The following is a 20,804-nucleotide window of genomic DNA, read 5'->3' as shown; positions in this document are numbered from 1 at the left end:
TGTAGTTTTCTGGTAGAAATGAAAAATAATGTATCTTTTATAGAAAACTGCTTGGCACTTTCTTATGTAGTTAAATATATACCTATATTATAAGGCCTTGCAATCCCTTAGTTATTCAAAGAAAACTTTATATCCATACAAAGATGTGTATGTGATACATAGGACTGGAAATAACCCAAATGCCCATCAACTGATGAATGAATTATGGTACATCCATACAATAGAATACTCCTTCTCTGTAAAATGGAATAAACTATTAATACATAGAACAATGCTGATGGACTTCAGAAGTTTTAAGCTAAGTGAAAGAAGTCAGACACAAAAGTCTACATACTACAGGATTCCATTTATATGATATTCTGGAAAAGATAAACTTATGTGAATGGAAATCAGATCAGCAATTACCAGGGGCTAGGGATGAGGGAGGGGAATGAATACTGGAGGGGTACAAAAGGAATTGCTTGGGATGATGCAAATATTCTATACCTTGATTCTGGCGATAGTGTTTAGAAGGCAGAATATATTAATCAAAACTCATTGAACTGTCCACCTGAAGTTAATTTTACTTTATGTGAATTATGACTCAATAAACCTGTCAACTCAATGGACATGAGTTTGAGCAAACTCTGGGAGATAGTGAGGGCAGGGAAGCTTGGGGTGCTGCAGTCCATGGAGTCACAAAGAGTCAGACATGACTGAGAAACTGAAGAACAAACAACCTTAAAAAAATTGACAGGGTGTAGAAAGAGGGTGAGTATTTCTGCTTGCCACTTAGGGTAAAATTATAAAAATGATATTCTTTACAATGTGCCACACTCCTAAAAACAGCCAAGATGCTAGTTACCATGGACTCCTGCCCGTAACTGCCCCTTCATCTCCTCCCACTCTCCTTTTGCTCTTAGTTGTGAAACACATGGGTTCCCTTCCTGTCTAACTCAGAGGATCACAGCAGCCTCAGACTCTTCGCACTTGCTGTCTACAAGATATTTGCACAGTTGACGCCTCATCACTAGTCTTAGCTCCAAAGTACCTCTTAGCAGAGGCTACCCCAATCACCTTCTAGAAAGTAGCTACCTATCCACCCACATAGCTATCACTTTATTTTGTATTATTTTTCTCTCCATAGCAACTTATCACTACTAGAATTATTTTTTTTCTTGTATGCTGCTGTTTGTATCTCTCTAAGAGAAGGCAAAGCTTTTGTTTGTCATTTTTACCATCCAGAACAGTGCTTGGCACAATAGATGCAATAAAGATTTGCTCAACAGGTGTAGCCCTTATTGGGCTTCCCTGGTAGCTCAGATGGAAAGAATCTGCCTGCAATGCAGGAGACCCCAGTTCAATTCCTAGGTCAGGAAGATCTTCTGGAGAAGGAACAGGCTACCTACCACAGTATTCTTGGGCTTCCCTGGTGGCTCAGCTGGTAAAGAATTTGCCTGCAATGTGGATGACCTAGGTTTGATCCTTGGGTTGGCTACCCAACTCCAATATTCTGGCCTGGAGAATTCCATAGATTGTATAGTCCATGGGGTCGCAAAGAGTCAGATACAAATGAGCGACTTTCACAGCCCTTGTTAAGCTAGAAAAGGCACCTTTAAGACAGAAATTTTCCATTCAGATTCCAGGTGTAGCCACATAAGCGAATGTCTATTATACACCATATTTTCACTAGTTCCTCTCATGATGTGAATTTTACACCATTATTCATTTGTAGTTTATTGTAAAGAACACTAGACTAACAGTCAAGAGTCCCAGATTCTAGCCTTGATCCTCCCTTTAACTGTAAGACACTGAACTTTTGGGTCCAAAATTTCATTTCTAGAAATTTATCTCAAGGAAAACATTGAACAGGTACACAAACATATACATGTGCACCAAGAACTAGGGTACTCATCCAGTATATTCACAATAGTAAAAGTTGGAAGGAAGATAATTTCACATAACAGGCTTTGGCTATATAGACCCTGGTTTATCCATTGTTGTCACACTGTGAATTCATTTGAAAATGATTATATTCATTTTGTTACTTATTCAGCGGACATTCATTGAGTACTGGCCAATTCCAGGTATTGTTCCAGGTACTGATGATGCAGAAGTGAATGAACCAAAGACCCTATGATGATGAATCTTTTATTTTGATGGGGAAAAAAGGCAATGAATGTAAACAAATCATATACTACATAATATGATATCAGATGGTAACACATTCTATGAAGGACAGATAATACATAGTAAGGAAATTAGGGACATTCCCCAAGAAAATGATTGGGGCATGCCACTTTTGAGTATCCAGGAAAGACCAATCCGACAAGGTCACATTTGACCAGAAACCTGTATGAAGTGAGGAGGTGAGGCATGTGAATATCTATGGAAAGAGAGTCCTAGGCAAATGCAATGGCCTTTAGGCAGAAGTAGACTTGAAAATTTCAAGGGAAAAAAAGAAACCTTGTATGTGGAGAAGATTGAGCATGGGAAAAAATGGTAGGAAGTATTATTGGGGAAGTAGCCAGGGACTAGATTTTTGTAGCATTTTCTATAGGCCATGGGAAGGACGTTAGATTTTATTATGAATGTGAAGCCTTGGAGAACTTTAAGAGTGGCCAGATCAGTCATATTTTAAGACAGTATGATAAAATAGGCTTTGTTGTTGTTGCAGTTCAGTCGCTAAGTCATGTCCAACTCTTAAATAGGCTAAGGAAGGACAAAAGTGGAAGCAAGGAAACTATTGACATTTAGGAGGTTATTTCAGAAGTCAGGGGAAGATTATGGTGGCATGGATGAGGATGGAGGCATGGTGAAAATTAATATTTTGAACTTTTACTTATTTCCACATAGAACTAATACAAAAGACTGATACCTTAATTTTGAATAGAGTGTGGGAGAAAGAGGAGTGAAGATGAACTGTTATGTTTGAGACTTTACAGTCGAATAAAGATGTGTAATACTGTTGGTTAAGAGGGTCTGAGTGCAAGGGACAGGGTGTTGCCAGGATCTAGATACCACTTGAGTATTATCACCTGGATGACATTAAGAGAACTCAGTCCGGGGGCAATTCAGATCAAGTGTGCCAAATGCTGCTGAAAGTAGACTAAGATGAGGACTAAAGAATGCCCACTGGAGGTCACAGTTTATGTCACATTGGTCTCAATGGAGAAAAGCCTGACTGGGGTATGCTCAAAAGTGAACAAACTTCTTCAACAAATAAATTGATTGTGGGTGGGGGAGAATGAGGTAGAGGAAAGAAACTATAGATTAAAAGATGATTAATAGATACATCCAGTATCAGACTGATACAGAGAGTCACAAAGGGGTGGACTTTACTAGATCCTCAGATAATTGGTATCCAAATACTGACTTGATTTTCACAATATTAAATAGCTGTCGTGTCTGACTCTTTGCGACCCCATGGACTGCAACACGCCAGACCTTCCTGTCCTTCACCAACTCCAGGAGCTTGCTCAAACTCATGTCCTTTGAGTCGGTGATGTCATGCAACCATCTCCTCCTCTGTTACCCTCTTCTCCTGCCTTCAATCTTTCCCAGTATCAGGCTCTTTTCCAATGAGTCAGTTCTTCACATCAGGTGGAAAAAGTATTGGAGCTCCAGCTTCAGCATTGGTCCTTCCAGCGAATATTCAGGAAAATAGAAAAAGAAAGCAAAGAATAGCTACTTTTAATAGTAACACACATCCTTCGCGACCCCAAACCCTGTGGCTGCTGCAGAATCACGGAAGGGTGGGAGGTGCCAGAGGGAAGGTAGGGGGATAGGGGTGGCTGGGGAGAGGGAGTATGCGCCCGCGAAACGGTGAGCCAACGGTCAGAGAGGCGGGACTAGAGCCTCGGTTAAAGGACAGCTCTTTCCAGCCAATCAAAGGACAGTATCAGTGGCTTCTTCCTGGAAGTGGAGGCCGGAAGTTGGATTTCGGCTTGAGGTGGAGAAGGCGGCTGCCAGTGTAAGCCCAAAGCTGAAGTAAGTGGGCGGCGACGGCTTGGGCCTCAGTTCCTCGTACATTTCTTTTTCCGGACCCCGCTGCTTCCTTTGGGAGGGCTGGGAGTCCGGGGAGGCCTGGTGCTGAGTACGCTCGTCCGCCTTCCTCTCCGGCGTTCCTCAGAGAGCGCGACCTTCCCCGCAGCTCGCGAAGCCGGGGTCAGGGGTGGGTGGGGTAGTTGGCCTCTCTTGGGAAGGTACCCTCTGCGCGGCGGGCTCTAGGCTTCCTCCGGGGGGAGGCCGAGCCCGGCCGGAGGTTGGCACACCTGAGTTCTAGACCCGCTCCGCTGGTTTACCGAGCTGTGTGGCCTCGCCACGTCTTCTGGCCTCTCTCTGGCCTTGTCCCTAACCAGTCTCGCCCTTCTTCCTCAGGGAGCATTCCTGAAATCAAAAGATTTAATGGGAGACGGGGAAGGAGGTAGGTCCCAGGCGTCATTCGTTAGATCTTCTGGGGAGGTTTTAAAAGCTACATTCCAGCAGCTCCGTTTACAGTAGATAAACGAGTCGAACGTCTGGAGATAAGACCCTACAATACCTTTCTTTTTTTGGGTTAAATCCGTCAGAACGGAACAAACACTAGAAGATGATCTTGAGTCTGATAATCAGCTTTGATGCCTGACGCATGTCTTAGGAAAAACCTCCGTTGCCTTTGACAAGTTTAGTCTGGAGAAGTGGTATAAACAAACATGATTTCTTTTGTATGTCAGTTTCCATTTGTACTGTCAGATGCTTCATTGTTTACTGATTTAAAGGAGCTTGTGCTGTGCAACCAGGTTGAGAGTTCCTGCTATGCCATTTCCTGGCCCTTTGATCTGGTTACAGACACTTCTTGGTGAGACAGACTTGGGACCCTCATCTCTAAAATGAAATTGATAGTAGTACGTAACTCATAGAATTAGTTTGAAGCTTAAGTAAAAGAGAATATAAAACAATGATACCTGTCACTTAGTTGCCCTTTGGGGATTGGCAGTTTAAGTAGAGGATTACACAAGGTTCTGGGAAGCACAAAACAGGAATTCCAATCTGAAAAGGCTTGAAGGGGTGAAACCTAGGCTGTATGAAATTTATTTTGAAGTACCAGATGATTGCTAATTCTCCGATTTTGTTAATTATGTGGTTATAAGAGGACATTCTTATTTGGGAGATACCCACTGAAGTATTTTAGATAAAGAGATGAGAGACCAATAAGGCAGATGAGGGAAAATGTTAACATTTGAAGAATCTGAAGAATATGGAATATTATTCATAAACTGAAAAGTCTGAATTTTTGAAAGTTTTAAAACATTGGTTATAACTATTTGCAACTATCATAAGTGTGTTGTAAATAAATGAAACAGTACACAGTATTTATAACCCTCCATTCCATGTACTTTCACCCCTTTTTTTCTTAGTGGCCATATTGTGTATATATAGACATTTTATCCAAGGCCTCATATGGGTGAAGGTATGGATGAAGGTATGGGTTATTTCCAGCTTTTCCTGCTCTTTTCAAACAGTGCTGCATTAAATATCCTGATACACAGATTTGTGTACTTCTACCAATATTTTTGTAGGATAAATTTCTAGAAATAGAATTGTTGGGTCACCAGTCAGTCCTAAAGGAAATCAACAATAAATACTCATTGGAAGGACTGATGCCGAAGCTCCAATACTTTGGCTACCTGATGCAAAGAGCTGACTTATTGGAAAAGACCTTGATGTTGGGAAAGATTGAGGGCAAGAGGAGAAGGGGGAGGCAGAAGATGAGATGATTAGATAGCATCACTGATTCAATGGAAATGAATTTGAGCAAACTCTGGGAGATAGGGACAGGGAGGCCTGAGGTGCTGCAGTTCATGGGGTCGCAAAGAGCTGGACACAACTTAGCAACTGAACAACAGCAACAGTGTTGTTAATCAGCTATACTTCAATATAAAACAATAAAAAGGATTGTTGGGTCAAAGAAATCAGCATTACAATGTTCGATACTGTCACATTAATTCTAAGTAAGCATATTTGTTTCCTATCAGTTGTGTATGAGAATTCCCCATATTCTCTTGGTGATACTGGCTTGCCACCTTAGAGTGTTATTATGGTGGCTGTGATGGTGTTTAGTGGGACCTCAGGGCAACGGATGTTTTCCACTGCAGAAGACTTCCCTGCAGGGCCAGATTAGCTAAGAGCTTGCTTGTAAAATTGGCATGACCACTCTGAAGAAGCTGAAAGGTAGAGTGTGATCTGTGCTGGAATCCAGCACCTGCCACATAGAAAGTGTTCTGTTTGTTAAGTGATGGAGTATTTGAAATCTTGATAGTCTTATATGGATAGGATCCTTTTTTAAAATTTATTTTTAATTGAAGGATAATCGCTTAATTGGCAACTGTGAATCAGCCATAAGTATACATATGTCAACTTTCCCTTGAACCTTCCCCCCAACCCCCACTCCATCTCACACTTGTAGGTTGTCACAGAGTACCAGATTTGAGCTCCCCATGTTATACAGCAACTTCTCATTAGCTATTTTACATATATGTGGGGATTTTTTGCCTTTTTTTTTCTTTTTTTAATTGGAAGATAATTGCTTTACAATATTGTGTTGACTCCTGCCATATATCAACATGAATCAGCCACAGGTATACATAAATCCCCTCCCTCCTGAACTCCCCTCCCATCTCCTACCCCATCCCACCCCTGTAGGTTGTCGCTAGGTTGAGCTCCTTGTGTCACACATCAGATTCTCACTTGCTATCTATATGGTACATTTACATATTGTAATGTACATGTTTCTGTTTCCATGCTGTTATCTCAGTTTGTCCCTCCCTGTGCTTCCCCCACTGTGTCCACAAGTCTGATCTCTATACCTGTGTCTCCATTGCTGCCCTGCAAATAGGTTAATCAGTACCATCTTTCTAGATTCCATATGCATGCATTAACATACAATATTTGACTTTCTGACTTCACTGTATAATAGGCTCTGTTGCTGCTGCTGCTAAGTCTCTTCAGTCATGTCCGACTCTGTGCGACCCCACAGACGGCAGCCCACCAGGCTCCCCTGTCCCTAGGATTCTCCAGGCAAGAACACGAGTGGGTTGCCATTTCCTTCTCTCCAGTGCATGAAAGTCAAAAGTGAAAGTGAAGTTGCTCAGTTGTGTCCGACTCTTAGCGACCCCATGGACTGCAGCCTACCAGGTTCCTCCGTCCATGGGATTTTCCAGGCAAGAGTACTGGAGTGGGGTGCCATTGCCTTCTCCAATAATAGGCTCTAGGTTCATCTATCTCATTAGAACTGACTCATATGCGTTCCTTCTTATAGCTGAGTAATATTCCATTGTGTATATGTGCCACACCTTCCTTATCCAGTCATCTGTCAGTGGACGTCTAGGTTGTTTCAATGTCCTAGCTATTGTAAAAAGGGCTTCAATGAACATTGGGGTACTTGTGTTTCTTTCAATTATGGTTTTCTCAGGATATATGCCCAGTAGTGGGATTGTTGGGTCATATGGCAGTTCTGTTCCTAGTTTTTTTAAGGAATCATACTGTTCTGTGTAGTGTCTGTATCAGTTTGCATTCCCACCAGCAGTGCAGGAGGGTTCCCTTTTCTTCACAGGCTTTCCAGCATTTATTGTTCATTGATTTTTAAATGATAGCCGTTCTAATTGGTATGAGGTGATACCTCATTATAGTTTTGATTTGCATTTCTAATAATGAGTGATGTTGAGCATCTTTTTATGTGTTTGTTGGCCATCTGTATGTCTTCTTTGGAGAAATATCTGTTTAGGTCTTCTGCCCACTCTTTGGGTTGTTTGTTTTTCTGGTGTTGAGTTGCATGAGCTGCTTGTATATTTTGGAAATTAATCCTTTGTCAGTTGTTTCATTTGAATTATTTTCTTCCATTTTGAGGGTTGTCTTTTCATCTTGTAAAAAGTTTCCTTTGCTATGCAAAAGCTTTTAAGTTTAATTAGGTCCCATTTGTTTACTTCTTTTTATTAAATTTTCCTATCATGTAAGAATTGAATCGCCAGTCTATGTCTGACGCAGGATACAGCATGCTTGGGGTTGGTGCATGGGGATGACCCACTGAGATGTTATGGGGAGGGAGGTGGGAGGGGGGTTCATGTTTGGGAACACATGTAAGAATTAAAGATTTTAAAATTTAAAAAAAAATAAAAAATAAATAAATAAATAAATTAAAAAAATTTTTTCATTGCTCTAGGAGGTGGATCAAAGAGGATCTTGCTGTAATTCAAGTCAGTGAGTGTTTTGCTTATGTTTTACTCTACTAGTTTTACAGTTTCTGACTTTATGTGTAGGTCTTTAATCCATTTTGAGTTTATTTTTTTTTGTATGGTGTTAGGAAGTGTTCTAACTTCATTCTTTTACATGTAGTTTACTGTCCGGTTTCCCCAGCACCATCTATTGAAGAGGCTGTCTTTTCTCTTATGTATTCTTGCCTCCTTTGTCAAAGATAAGGTGCCCAATAGGTGCGAGGATTTTTATCTGAGCTTTTTTTCTTGTTTCTTTGATCTGTATTTCTGTTTTTGTGCCAGTACCATATTGTTGAGTATTATAGCTTTGTGGTATAGTCTGAATTCAGAAGGGTTGATTCTTCTGACTCCATTTTTTTCCCTCAAGATTACTCTGGCTATTCAGAGTCTTTTGTGTTTCCATACACAAACTGTAAAATTTTTTGTTCTAGTTCTGTGAAAAATGTTGGTAATTTGATAGGGAGTGTGTTGAATCTGTAGATTGCTTTGGGTAATATAGTCACATTCACAATATTGATTCTTCCAATCAAAGAACATGATATATCTCTCCATTTATTTATGTTATCTTTAATTTCTTTCATCATTGTCTTATAGTTTTCATTATACACGTTTTTTAGTCTCCTAAGGTAGGTTTATTCCTAGGTATTTTACTCTTTTTGTTGCAATGGTGAATGGAATTGTTTCAAAAAGGATTCTTTTAAAAATTTGCTCTTAGCAGGGTATTATTCTGAATATTTTCTTGCTTTTATTCAGCATTTGCATTTTCTTCATCTTTTGCCTATTTTTCTATTATTTTTTTTAAGATCAGTTCAGTTCAGTTCAGTTGCTCAGTTGTGTCTGACTCTTTGCGACCCCATGAATCACAGCACGCCAGACCTCCCTGTTTATCACCAACTCCCGGAGTTCACTCAGACCCACGTCCATCGAGTCCGTGATGCCATCCAACCATCTCATCCTCGGTCGTCCCCTTCTCCTCCTGCCCCCAATCCCTCCCAGCATCAGAGTCTTTTCCAGTGAGTCAACTCTTCGCATGAGGTGGCCAAAGTACTGGAGTTTCAGCTTTAGCATCATTCCTTCCAAAGAAATCCCAGGGTTGATCTCCTTCAGAATGGACTGGTTGGATTTCCTTGCAGTCCAAGGGACTCTCAAGAGTCTTCTCCAACACCACAGTTTAAAAGCATCAATTCTTCAGTGCTCAGCCTTCTTCACAGTCCAACTCTCACATCCATACATGACCACAGGAAAAACCATAGCCTTGACTAGACGGACCTTAGTTGGCAAAGTAATGTCTCTGCTTTTGAATATACTCTCCAGGTTGGTCATAACTTTTCTTCCAAGGAGTAAGCGTCTTTTAATTTCATGGCTGCAGTCACCATCTGCAGTGATTTTGGAGCCCCAAAAAATAAAGTCTGACACTGTTTCTACTGTTTGCCCATCTATCTGCCATGAAGTGATGGGACCAGATGCCATGGTCTTCGTTTTCTGAATGTTGAGCTTTAAGCCAACTTTTTCGCTCTCCTCTTTCACTTTCATCAAGAGGCTTTTTAGCTCCTCTTTACTTTCTTCCATAAAGGTGGTGTCAGGTTAAAAAAAACTCAGTGGATCCTTATTGAGGATTTAGCTTCTTCTAGCCATTGTTTAAGGTACTAGAGGTAGAGTTGTGAATAAAAGGCAATATGAAGTCAGTGCTTTTCTTCTCATAGGGATGGAATCAGAAAATGTTTTAAAAAAATCATAATTAAATTTCTAGTATTTACCCCTGTTAGCTTGCATGCATTCTTCTTCCAGAAAAATAGGCTTATCTTTTAATTTTGCTTCTGATGTATTTTCCCATATGGAATTTTTAGATTGATTTTTGGTAGTCAGATCTGTGCGTCTTTTGTAGTACCCTTAAAATGTACAGTTATTTTTTGTCCATTTTCCTTGATAGATTGTAAGGAACACTAAGATGGAGTCAGTGTTTCTTATTTATCTTTGAAAGATAGTATAATGTAGTGTTTGAGATCTTTTGGCTCTGGCTACTTCCTTTACACAAGTTGATCAACCTTTCTGAGCCACAGTGATCTCATCCTTGAAATGGAAAGCTCACCTTTCTTTTCTCAGATTTCTCACAACCATGAGAGAAGTTTAGAACAGTCCCTGGCACGTAGTATGCACTCAAGTATTACTTGTCATCATAATCATTATTGTCATATATTAGACAAACATTAAATACTTGAAGAAGTAAATACACATTAAAGATGTTTGTACCTGCTTTCAAATTCCCTTTGACTTGAAGTTCTTGTATAATGAATGGAGCTACCAACAAATACTTATGAAGCTTATGTGCGTGGTTTTGAACCCAGTGAGAACTGTGATAGTCATAGTCCTTCCCTTCATAGAGTTTATAGTCTGGTTGGGGACACAAATCAGATACTGATGAAGAGAATAAAAGGGGGAAGACAGGTTCTGCTTTTGATGAATAATCAGAGAAGTTATATCTTTAGAAGTGACATTTTTAAGCTAGTGCCTGAAGCAGGAGGAAAATCACATGAAAAGACCCAGAGGCAGAAGAGGTTGGTATAAAGAATTGTATGAGAATACTTGAAGACAGTATTGCTAGGATATAAGTAAAAGGGAATGTGGTATGAGAATTAGACTGGCTATTATATAGACGAACTGTAGTGGAAACAAAAAGATCCCTGTGAAGCCACTGTGTTCCAGATAAGAGGGAGTGGTGTCTTGGTCAGAACCGATGAATTTGAGATAGCAAGGGTTTGGAATCAGCGTGCCTGTGTGCATGCTTGGTTGAGTCCAGCTCTTGCAACCCCATGAACTGCAGCCTGCCAGGTTCCTCTGTCCATGAATTTTCCAGGCAAGAATACTGGAGTGGGTTGCCATTTCGTACTCCAGGGGAATCTCAGGACTTGGCAGTGATGGTGAGGACAGGAGGTTAGTAAAAAAGGAGGATTAAGATAAACTTTAGGTTTCTGGCTTGGAATACTAGGTGGAAAATGGGGACATTTTACTGAGATAGGAAAGATTAGAAGCTTTAGAAGCTATGAGAGGAGCAGATTTAGTGGGTATGTATTGTAGATGGAATCAAATTTTTTTTTTTTTTAAAGTTTGAATGCCCTATGAAGTATCCACAGAGAGCCCAGAGGCAGTCTAGACTGGAGATCAAACCTCATGAATCAAGAGAAAGACAGATATTATATGATATCACTTATATGTGAAATCTAAAAATAATACAAATGAATATATAAACAAAATAGAAACAGACTCACAGACATAGAAAACAAACTTGGTTGCCAAAGGGGAGAGGGAGAAAGAGGGGCAAATTAGGAGTATGAGATTAACAAAGTCTTATGCATACAATAAATAAGCGGCAAGGATTTGGTATATAGCACAGCACGTTATATTCATTATCTTGAAATAACATATAATTGAATATAATCTGAAAAAACTGAATAACTTTGCTGTATGCTTGAAACTAACACAATATTGTAAATCAAGTATACTTCAGTTAAAAAAAAAAAAAACAAACCCAAGACTCAAATAGAGACCAAGATTTTTCCACTTTGGCACATATATTGACACTTTGGATGGGAAAATTCTTTGTGGTGGGGGACTCCCTGGTGCATTATATGTTTACAGCATTCTCAACCTCTATCCATTAGAAACCAGTAACACCCCTTTTCCAAGTTGTGGCAACTAAGTGTCTCCAGACCTTGCTATATGCCTTCTGACTGGAGCTGACTGTGGCTCAGATCATGATCTTTATTGCCAAATTCAGACTGAAATTGAAGATAGTGGGGAAAACCACTAGACCATTCAGGTATGACCTAAATCAAATCCCTTATGATTATACAGTGGAAATGAGAAATAGATTTAAGGGACTAGATCTGATAGACAGATTGCCTGATGAACTATGGACGGAGGTTCATGACATTGTACAGGAGACAGGAATCAAGACCATCTCCAAGAAAAAGAAATGCAAAAAAGCAAAATGGCTGTCTGAGGAGGCCTTACAAATAGCTGTGAAAAGAAGAGAAGTAAAAAGCAAAGGAGGAAAGGAAAGATATAAGCATCTGAATGCAGAGTTGCAAAGAATAGCAAGGAGAGATAAGAAAGCCTTCCTCAGTGATCAGTGCAGAGAAATAGAGGAAAACAATAGAATGGGAAAGACTAGAGATCTCTTCAAGAAAATTAGAGATACCAAGGAAACATTTCATGCAAAGATGGGCTTGATAAAGGACAGAAATGGTCTGGCCCTAACAGAAGCAGAAGATATTAAAAAGAGGTGGCAAGAATACACAGAAGAACTGTACAAAAAAGATCTTCATATCCAAGATAATGATGATTCTGTGATATCTCACCTTGATCCAGACATCCTGGAATGTGAAGTCAAATGGGCCTTAGGAAGCATCACTACAAACAAAGCTAGTGGAGGTGATAGAATTCCAGTTGAGCTATTTCAAATCCTGAATGGTGATGCTGTGAAAGTGCTGCAAAATTCAGAAAACTCAGCAGTGGCCACAGGACTGGAAAAGGGCAGTTTTCATGCCAGTCCCAAAGAAAGGCAATGCCAAAGAATGCTCAACCTACCGCACAATTGCACTCTATCTCACACACTAGTAAAGTAATGCTCAAAATTCTCCAAGCCAGGCTTCAGCAATACGTGAACTGTGAACTTACAGATGTTCAAGCTGGTTTTAGAAAAGGCAGAGGAACCAGAGATCAAATTGCCAACATCTGCTGGATCATCAAAACATCAAGAGAGTTCCAGAAAAATATCTATTTCTGCTTTATTGACTATGCCAAAGCCTTTGACTGTGTGGATCACAATAAACTGTGGAAAATTCTGAAAGAGATGGGAATACCAGACCACCTGACCTGCCTCTTGAGAAACCTCTATGCAGGTCAGGAAACAACAGTTAGAACTGGACATGGAACAACAGACTGGTTCCAAATAGGAAAAGGAGTACATCAAGGCTGTATATTGTCACCCTGCTTATTGAACTTATATGCAGAGTACATCATGAGGAACGCTAGGCTGGAAGAAGCACAAGCTGGAATCAAGATTGCCCGGAGAAATATCAATAACCTCAGATATGCAGATTACACCACCCTTATGGCAGAAAGTGAAGAAGAACTAAAGAGCCTCTTGATGAAAGTGAAAGTAGAGAGTGAAAAAGTTGGCTTAAAGCTCAACATCCAGAAAATGAAGATCATGGCATCTGGTCCCATCACTTCATTGGAAATAGATGGGGAAACAGTTGAATAGTGACTGACTTTATTTCTCTGAGCTCCAAAATCACTGCAGATGGTGATTGCAGCCATGAAATTAAAAGACGCTTCTTGGAAGGAAAGTTATGACCAACCTAAACAGCATGTTAAAAAGAAGAGACATTACTTTGCCAACAAAGGTCCATTCCATCTAGTCAAGGCTATGGTTTTTCCAGTGGTCAGGTATGGATATGAGAGTTGGACTATAAAGAAAGCTGAGCACCAAAGAATTGATGCTTTTGAGCTGTGGTGTTGGAGAAGACTCTTGAGAGTCTCTTGAGAGTCCCTTGGACAGCAAGGAGATCCAATCAGTCTATCCTAATGGAGATCAGTCCTGGGTGTTCATTGGAAGGACTGATGTTGAAGCTGAAACTCCAATGCTTTGCCCACCCAATGTGAAGAGCTGACTCATTTGAAAAGACCCTGATGGTGGAAAAGATTGAGGGCAGGAGCAGAAGGGGGCACAGAAGGTGAGATAGTTGGATGGCATCACTGACTCAATGGACATGGGTTTGGGTGAACTCTGGGAGTTGGCGATGGACAGGGAGTTTGGCGTGCTACAGTTCATGGGGTTGCAGAGTTGAACATGAATGAGAGAGTGAGCTGAGTTGGCAAAAATCACACCTGGTTGAGAACCACTGATAGAAATGCAAATAAAAGCTATGCAGTTGACTGAGGTCATCCCAAGAAGAACATAAAACAGAGGCCTAAAACTAGTGGCTCGCAGACCACAGAGGTTGTTAGAGATAAATTCTTTTTGACTTCACAGTACTTGACAGATTCCAGAATTAATTGCTAGTATTTTTAAAAACTGAGAAATTCCCCATAAAAATCTGGAGTTTTCCTTCCTTTCTTGAAAAATCAAGACTAAGGTGCAGTGAATCTTAATTCATGAGTGAATGCTAGTGGCTGGAGGCTTTGAGGTCTGGCTTGGAGATGCTCTGTTCTCTCTAATCCCTGCCCCTGCATGTGTAACTCTTTATATTCCATGTCTTTTCCCTTTGGCTTTTGAGTTTGTGACTCTATAGGACACTCCTCTATGCATGCCAGCATTAAAATTTGGATAGAGAAGGAGGAGCAGTAAAGGAGACTGAGAGGGAACCTCCAGTAAGGTAGGAGGAAAACATAAATGTAAGATCACAGACGCTGGGGGAGAAGGGGACTGGGTTGAAAAGAAGAAAATGGTGCTGAGAGATTAAGATCACCTTAGAAAAATGTCCATGGAATTTGGTCATGTGATGATTGTTGATGAATTTGATGAGTATTTGTGGAGGAAGGAGGTTGATTCCAGATTGGATATTGATAAAAATGGATAAACAGAAAGCTAGTAGAGGAGTGAAGTGTAGCTTGGTATAGTTAGAGTAACTCATCACAGTATCCAGTTGACTCCCAGTAGTATCCAGTTCACCACTATAGGTTGGTGGAAACTCAGGACTGCCCCATAGCTGCCCTTAGTAACTCAGAAATTCCAAGTATGAATCTGCCTCCAGTATATTACTTGCTATCTCTAATGTTTGATTGTATAATTAAATCTTGAAAATCTGGTAAGATTAGTCTAAATGAGCACTCAGGATCTTCTCATTTTATGATATACCTAAGCTTAAAATGGAATAGATAGGGGTTATTTTGGTTATTGAAGATATATTTGAGTTTGAAACTTCTGTAGCGGATGTAGAAAAGTTAGTGAATCTATAAAAATTTCTAAAGTATATTGTAGAAAAAAAAGAAGTTGAATTGGATCACAGAAGCTCAGATGATGTGAGTTTGTTTAGACTAGAGCAGTGTTAATTTTGTCAGTGTTCCTTAGAGTTACAGGTGTTTGTTTTGGAAATCAATCTGTAATATAAAACAAGTGATTATAACATGGAGATGGGGAGACAGCATGTGTAGTTTGGCTGTAGAGAGGATAGAGAAATGAGGCATAACTGGTGAGGGGTGTGGAATCCAGACTGTTTCACTTATAGATGAAAATATAGTTGACCCATGAACAACTGGGAGGTTAGGGATGCCCAGCCTCTGCACAGTATAACTTAGAATTGACCTTTTGTATCTGTCGTTCCTTCTTATTTGTGGTTCTGCATTTGAGGATTTAACCAAACATGGGTCTTGTTTTTACTTATTTACTAAGTCATGTCTGACTCTTGCAACTCCATGGACTAGCCCGCCAGGCTCCTCTGGGATTTCCCAGGCAAGAATACTGGAGTGGGTTGCCATTTCCCTCCCCAGGAGATCTTCTTGACCCAGGGATCAAACCCACATCTCTTGTACTGGCAGGTGGGTTCTTTATCACTGAGTCACCAGGGAAGCCCCATAAATCTTGTAGTACCCTAGTATTTACTATTGAAAAAAATCCACATGTGAGTGGACCTTTGCAAGTTCAAAACGATGTTGTCCAGTGATCAGCTATATCAGTTCAGTTCAGTCGCTCAGTTGTGTCTGACTCTGCGATCCCATGGACTGCAGCACACCAGGCTTCCCAGTCCATCACCAACTCCTGGAGCTTACTCAAACTCATGTCCATGAAGTCGATGATGCCATCCAACCATCTCATCTTCTGTCGTCCCCTTCTCCTCTTGCCTTCAGTCTTTCCCAGCATCAGAGTCTTTTCAAATGAGTCAGTTTTTCACATCAGGTGGCCAAAGTATTGGAGTTTCAGCTTCAGCATCAGTCCTTCCAATGAATATTCAGGACTAATTTCCTTTAGAATGGACTGGTTGGATCTCCTTGCAGTCCAGGGGACTCTCAAGAGTCTTCTCCAACACCACAGTTCAAAAGCATCAATTCTTCGGTGTTCAGCTTTTCTTTATAGTCCAACTCTCACATCCATACATGACTACTGGAAAAATCATAGCTTTGAAGGTCAGCTGTATACTACAGTAGTTTTTTGTGCTGATGAAAATGTTAAGTAGAGCTGGAAAAATACTTGAGTGATTAAGTATATAATGCTAATTAGAGAAGGATAGCAGCTTTTCCCTGTTGTAAATGTTAGTTTTAGAGACGACGGAGATCATTTTTGTCTTGGGCACCAAACGGCCATGGGAGAATAGGGAAAATATTCTGTCATTAATCACTGAATGTGACAGGTTTGTTTTGTAGCTCCACTCTCAATCTTTGGTCTATTTGTGTGTGTGTGTTTGTTATGTTTTGTTTTCCTCTTATTTTTTGTTTGATGGTTTATTTCTGTAGGTTCTTGATCTTCCACAATGGGTGAGCCACAGCAAGTGAGTGCCCTCCCACCCCCTCCGATGCAGTACATCAAGGAGTATACAGATGAAAATATTCAGGAAGGCCTCGCTCCCAAGCCTCCACCTCCAATAAAGGACAGTTACATGATGTTTGGCAACCAGTTCCAGTGTGATGATCTTATCATCCGCCCTTTAGAAAGTCAGGGTATTGAACGACTTCATCCTATGCAGTTTGATCACAAGAAAGAACTGAGAAAACTCAATATGTCTATCCTTATTAATTTCTTAGACCTCTTAGATATCTTGATAAGGAGCCCTGGGAGTATAAAACGAGAAGAGAAGCTAGAAGATCTTAAGCTGCTTTTTGTACATGTACATCATCTCATAAATGAATACCGACCCCACCAAGCAAGAGAGACCTTGAGAGTCATGATGGAGGTGCAGAAACGTCAACGTCTTGAGACAGCCGAGAGGTTTCAAAAGCATCTGGAACGAGTCATTGAGATGATTCAGAATTGCTTGGCTTCTCTGCCTGATGATTTGCCTCATTCGGAAGCAGGGATCAGAGTAAAAACTGAACCAATGGATGCTGATGACAGCAACAATTGTATTGGACAGAATGAACAACAAAGAGAAAATTCAGGTCATAGGAGAGATCAGATTATAGAGAAAGATGCTGCCTTGTGTGTCCTGATTGATGAAATGAATGAAAGGCCGTGAAGGATGTTTCTTTTCCTTTCCCCTTCAGTGAATGGTAAACACATTAGTTAATTCACTTTTAGAGAGTTTCAAAAGAGAGAGAACTAGAAAAAAGTCTTGCAAGCAGCTTGATTCTCCAACTTTCTCAATTGTGAGAAGTCATAGCAGTAATTTCACCTTATGGCAAGCATAGGTAAATGAGTGTGCCTACATTAATTGAGTGATCCCCTTAAAAAGCAGAGTGCAGGTATTTGTGGCATATCCTTGTTTCCAGAGTTGCAGTGAATTTTGAAGATATCTTCAGTGATAGCAGGTTTCAACCCTGGGAAGTAGATTTGTCATTTGCTTTAAGAGTGATAGATAATAAAAGATATCAGACTTTATAAATTAAATTATGAAACCTTTGTTTCACTTAAAAACTTGCTTAATCTCTAAAAAAGAATAGTGTAACATGTTTAAAGAGAGGAACCCCAGAGTTGTAAAAGTTTCATTTTTTCTCTTGGCTGTTCTTGCAAACACCATCTCAGCCTCTTTCCCCTATCCTGGATGGGTCCTGGAACTTTTATCCAGTCACTAAGAAGTCCTTTGATCACTTTTAGTTACAGACATTCATTTTAATCATTAAAATGTCTATGTAAATTATCTGTACTACATTTCCCAGATTCAGACTTGCTTAAGGGTGGAATCCTGCCATGGAAAGGGGGTTTGGTGGCAGAGATCGCTGGATGTCCACCAGAGATTCTTGCTCCCCTGAGACATGCTGCCTTGCCAGAAACTGCAGTTCTCCATTCCCTGTGCATCTCTGTGAGGCCATGTGACTGAATTCTTAGCAGTGGAATATGATGTAAAAATCCAGGCCTGCCCCGTAAAAGTTTTTTATATCACCCACCATTCTCTTCTCATCTGCTGATTTGATGGTCACACCCAGGAAAACTTTGGAAGCCACTTGAAGATGGCAAAAGTTTGGTCATTTTGGGTCCTTGAATGCCTGAAGACCAGGTCCTCCTTTCATTTTAACTCCACCCTCCCCACTGTCCCACCCCTCTCCTTACCCTTGCTGATTTAACTTCACCATGTGAATAAGAAGTCAACTTACTGTTGTTATTTTGTTGTTACTGTTGTTTTGAGCACTGAGATTTCATTTCTGCACTTCTCTTTTCTCCAACCCCTCTTCCACTGAAATCTTGGTGGAGAGTCTGCCTTGTATATGAGGGTTTCTACCAGCCTTCCTCTTAATAAAGCATATTTAGAAATATGCTTTGAGTGATTCTCAAAGCATAGTGCTAGACTGGCAGCATTGACATCACTTGGGGACTGGTTATGCAAATTCTCAGGTCCACCCCAGGCATGTTAAAGTGAATTCTAGAAGTGGGGCTCAACAAACTGTGTTAAAGAGCTCTCAGGTGATTCCCATGCAGGCTCAAGGTTAAGAATCCCTGATAATGGTAAGGCCTTTTCCCAAATAAACAGGCAAAGTCCGGTTTAAAGTGGCCATGGGTCAATTCTGTGTGTGAAACACTCATTTATCCTTTTCTTTAAAATTCTGGGGCATTTAGGCTGTTCCCAAGTAGATAGCGTGTTCTGCATACTCTCTTGGACTGGGCCTAAGCCATGCCAGATGAGGGACAGACGTTCTTGGCAAGTGGGGCCACTCTACTGTTTCTGTCCGTGGGCCTCTTGCCTGTCAAAAAATATTTGGCTTCCCTAGTGGCTCAGTTGCTAAAGAATCTGCCTGCAGTGCTGAGTTTGATCCTTGGGTCAGGAGAATCCCCTGGAGAAGGAAATGGCAACCCACTCCGGTACTCTTGCTAGGAGAATTCCATGGACAGAGGAGCCGGGCAGGTTACAGTCCATGGGATCACAAAGAGTCAGACACGACTGTGTAACTTTCAAGTAGATAACCTCTCTGTTAGGCAGATAGTTGGCAAGTCTCATTTGTTTTTTCCTCATATGTGTTTGATATTGATTTTTTGGCTCCATAGACTCCAGGAGACACAGTCTGGGCTCTGTTAAGTTTAAATTGAAGGGGGAAGGAAACCCCTTCATCTCCCTGTGGCAGAATAAGGTAGATATAACACTGTAGCAACTCTCCAAAGGAATCTCCTTTGAACACAACCCTCTTATAACACTGAAGTACGTAACCAATTTTGCAAATCCTTGCATGGAAAAAACTAACTGAATCACATTATCACTATCACATCCTTAAGAGAGTCACAACATTATTTGTATATAATGTTTGTTGGAGAGAGAGTAAGAGATTAAAATTTCATGTGAAATCTTAAATTCTGACTTTGAAGGGATATGATCTTGCAGATCTGTCAGGGTGGAACTTGACATAAACTAATGAATTCTGATGTGAACTCCTGCTGTTACAATGGGAAAAAACACTGGTGAAAAAACACCAGTGGTCTGATAGTTGTTACAAATTTCAAAGTGTATGTAAAAACTCTTAAGTATTAAAATACATCTTTGCACACCTGATCGTAATGAATATTCCTTATAAATTGGTACCTTGAAGTGGAATATCTGAAGGTATAACCAGGGCAACTCTTGAGATTACCAGTGCTGGGACCCAGACTACAAGGATTCTGGTTTCATTGTTCTGGAGTGGGGCCCTGAAATTGGGTTTAAGAAGTTTGTAGGTGACTGCTGTGCCATAAGGATAAAGGATTGCATTACTCAGTACTCTATACTTATACTAGTTTAAGCAAAAGATGAATTTGTTGAAAGGATTATGAAATCCTTTTAAATTTATGAGATGAAGGATTTATGAAATCCCTAACAGGATTATTGAAATCACGTGTTACATGATTGAGGGGTGAGTTAAACATCCAAACCATGAAGAAGACTTGGAGGTTCTTTAGGGCAAGTGGGACTCAAACCTGACCCAGAACGCTTTGTCCCTCCTTTCTGATTTTTCTGTTAATTTCATTCTATACAAACCAGCTTCTTTGATGGTATGAGTGGAGAACATGTGTGCTAACAGTTCCTGAGTGTTAAGTCTTTCTGTACTACTGTCTGGGAGTTGTCTCCAAAAAAAAGGTAGTTGACCAGCTGGAAGGGAGAAGTTAGGGGTGGCATTCCTGATTTCAGCTGGGCCATTCAGCTGGCAGGGGGCGGGTGGCGGGTGGCGGGGGCGGGGTCAGATTCTGTAAGAATATGACAGATCCAAACATGTTAATGTATGGAAGGAGGTGGTCCACCCCTCTGTTTAAGTCCATTTATTTGCTCTCTTCATTTAGTGGATATTGTGGTCCTCTCTTCCTGACACTGGTTTAGTTCCTGGGGGTATGAAGAGTGGGAATGAAAATGAAAGAAACAGGATCACAAATAGGTTAATTTTTGAAGGCATAAATTCTTGCATTAACCATTCAGCCATTGTAACAAGAATCTTGCTTCCAATATATTTCTATTTCCTACT

The 20,804-nt window shown here is 40.5% G+C and overlaps 1 protein-coding gene across 3 annotated transcripts; it reads left to right on the top strand.

The window, feature by feature from the left end:
• Positions 1–3,939: 3,939 nt before the first annotated feature.
• MED7 (mediator complex subunit 7) lies at positions 3,940–19,744 on the top strand. 3 transcript variants are annotated; one of them, XM_068980137.1, is made up of 3 exons: positions 3,940–3,969; positions 16,686–17,438; positions 18,045–19,744. In XM_068980137.1, the coding sequence occupies exon 2, from the start codon at positions 16,703–16,705 to the stop codon at positions 17,402–17,404; it is 702 nt and encodes a 233-aa protein (XP_068836238.1). In that variant the 5' UTR covers positions 3,940–3,969; positions 16,686–16,702; the 3' UTR covers positions 17,405–17,438; positions 18,045–19,744. The 3 variants fall into 3 exon arrangements, with proteins under 3 accessions (XP_068836238.1, XP_068836236.1, XP_068836237.1); XM_068980136.1 differs by adding an exon at positions 8,180–8,217 and having other exon boundaries at positions 3,946–3,969; positions 16,686–19,744; XM_068980135.1 differs by having other exon boundaries at positions 16,686–19,744.
• Positions 19,745–20,804: the final 1,060 nt, after the last annotated feature.

The sequence above is a fragment of the Capricornis sumatraensis genome, chromosome 9 (genome assembly GCF_032405125.1).
Source record: "Capricornis sumatraensis isolate serow.1 chromosome 9, serow.2, whole genome shotgun sequence".
Taxonomy (NCBI): Eukaryota; Metazoa; Chordata; class Mammalia; order Artiodactyla; family Bovidae; genus Capricornis; species Capricornis sumatraensis.
The sequence above is the reverse complement of the archived record's forward strand: the minus strand, read 5'-3'. Positions and strand labels throughout refer to the sequence as shown.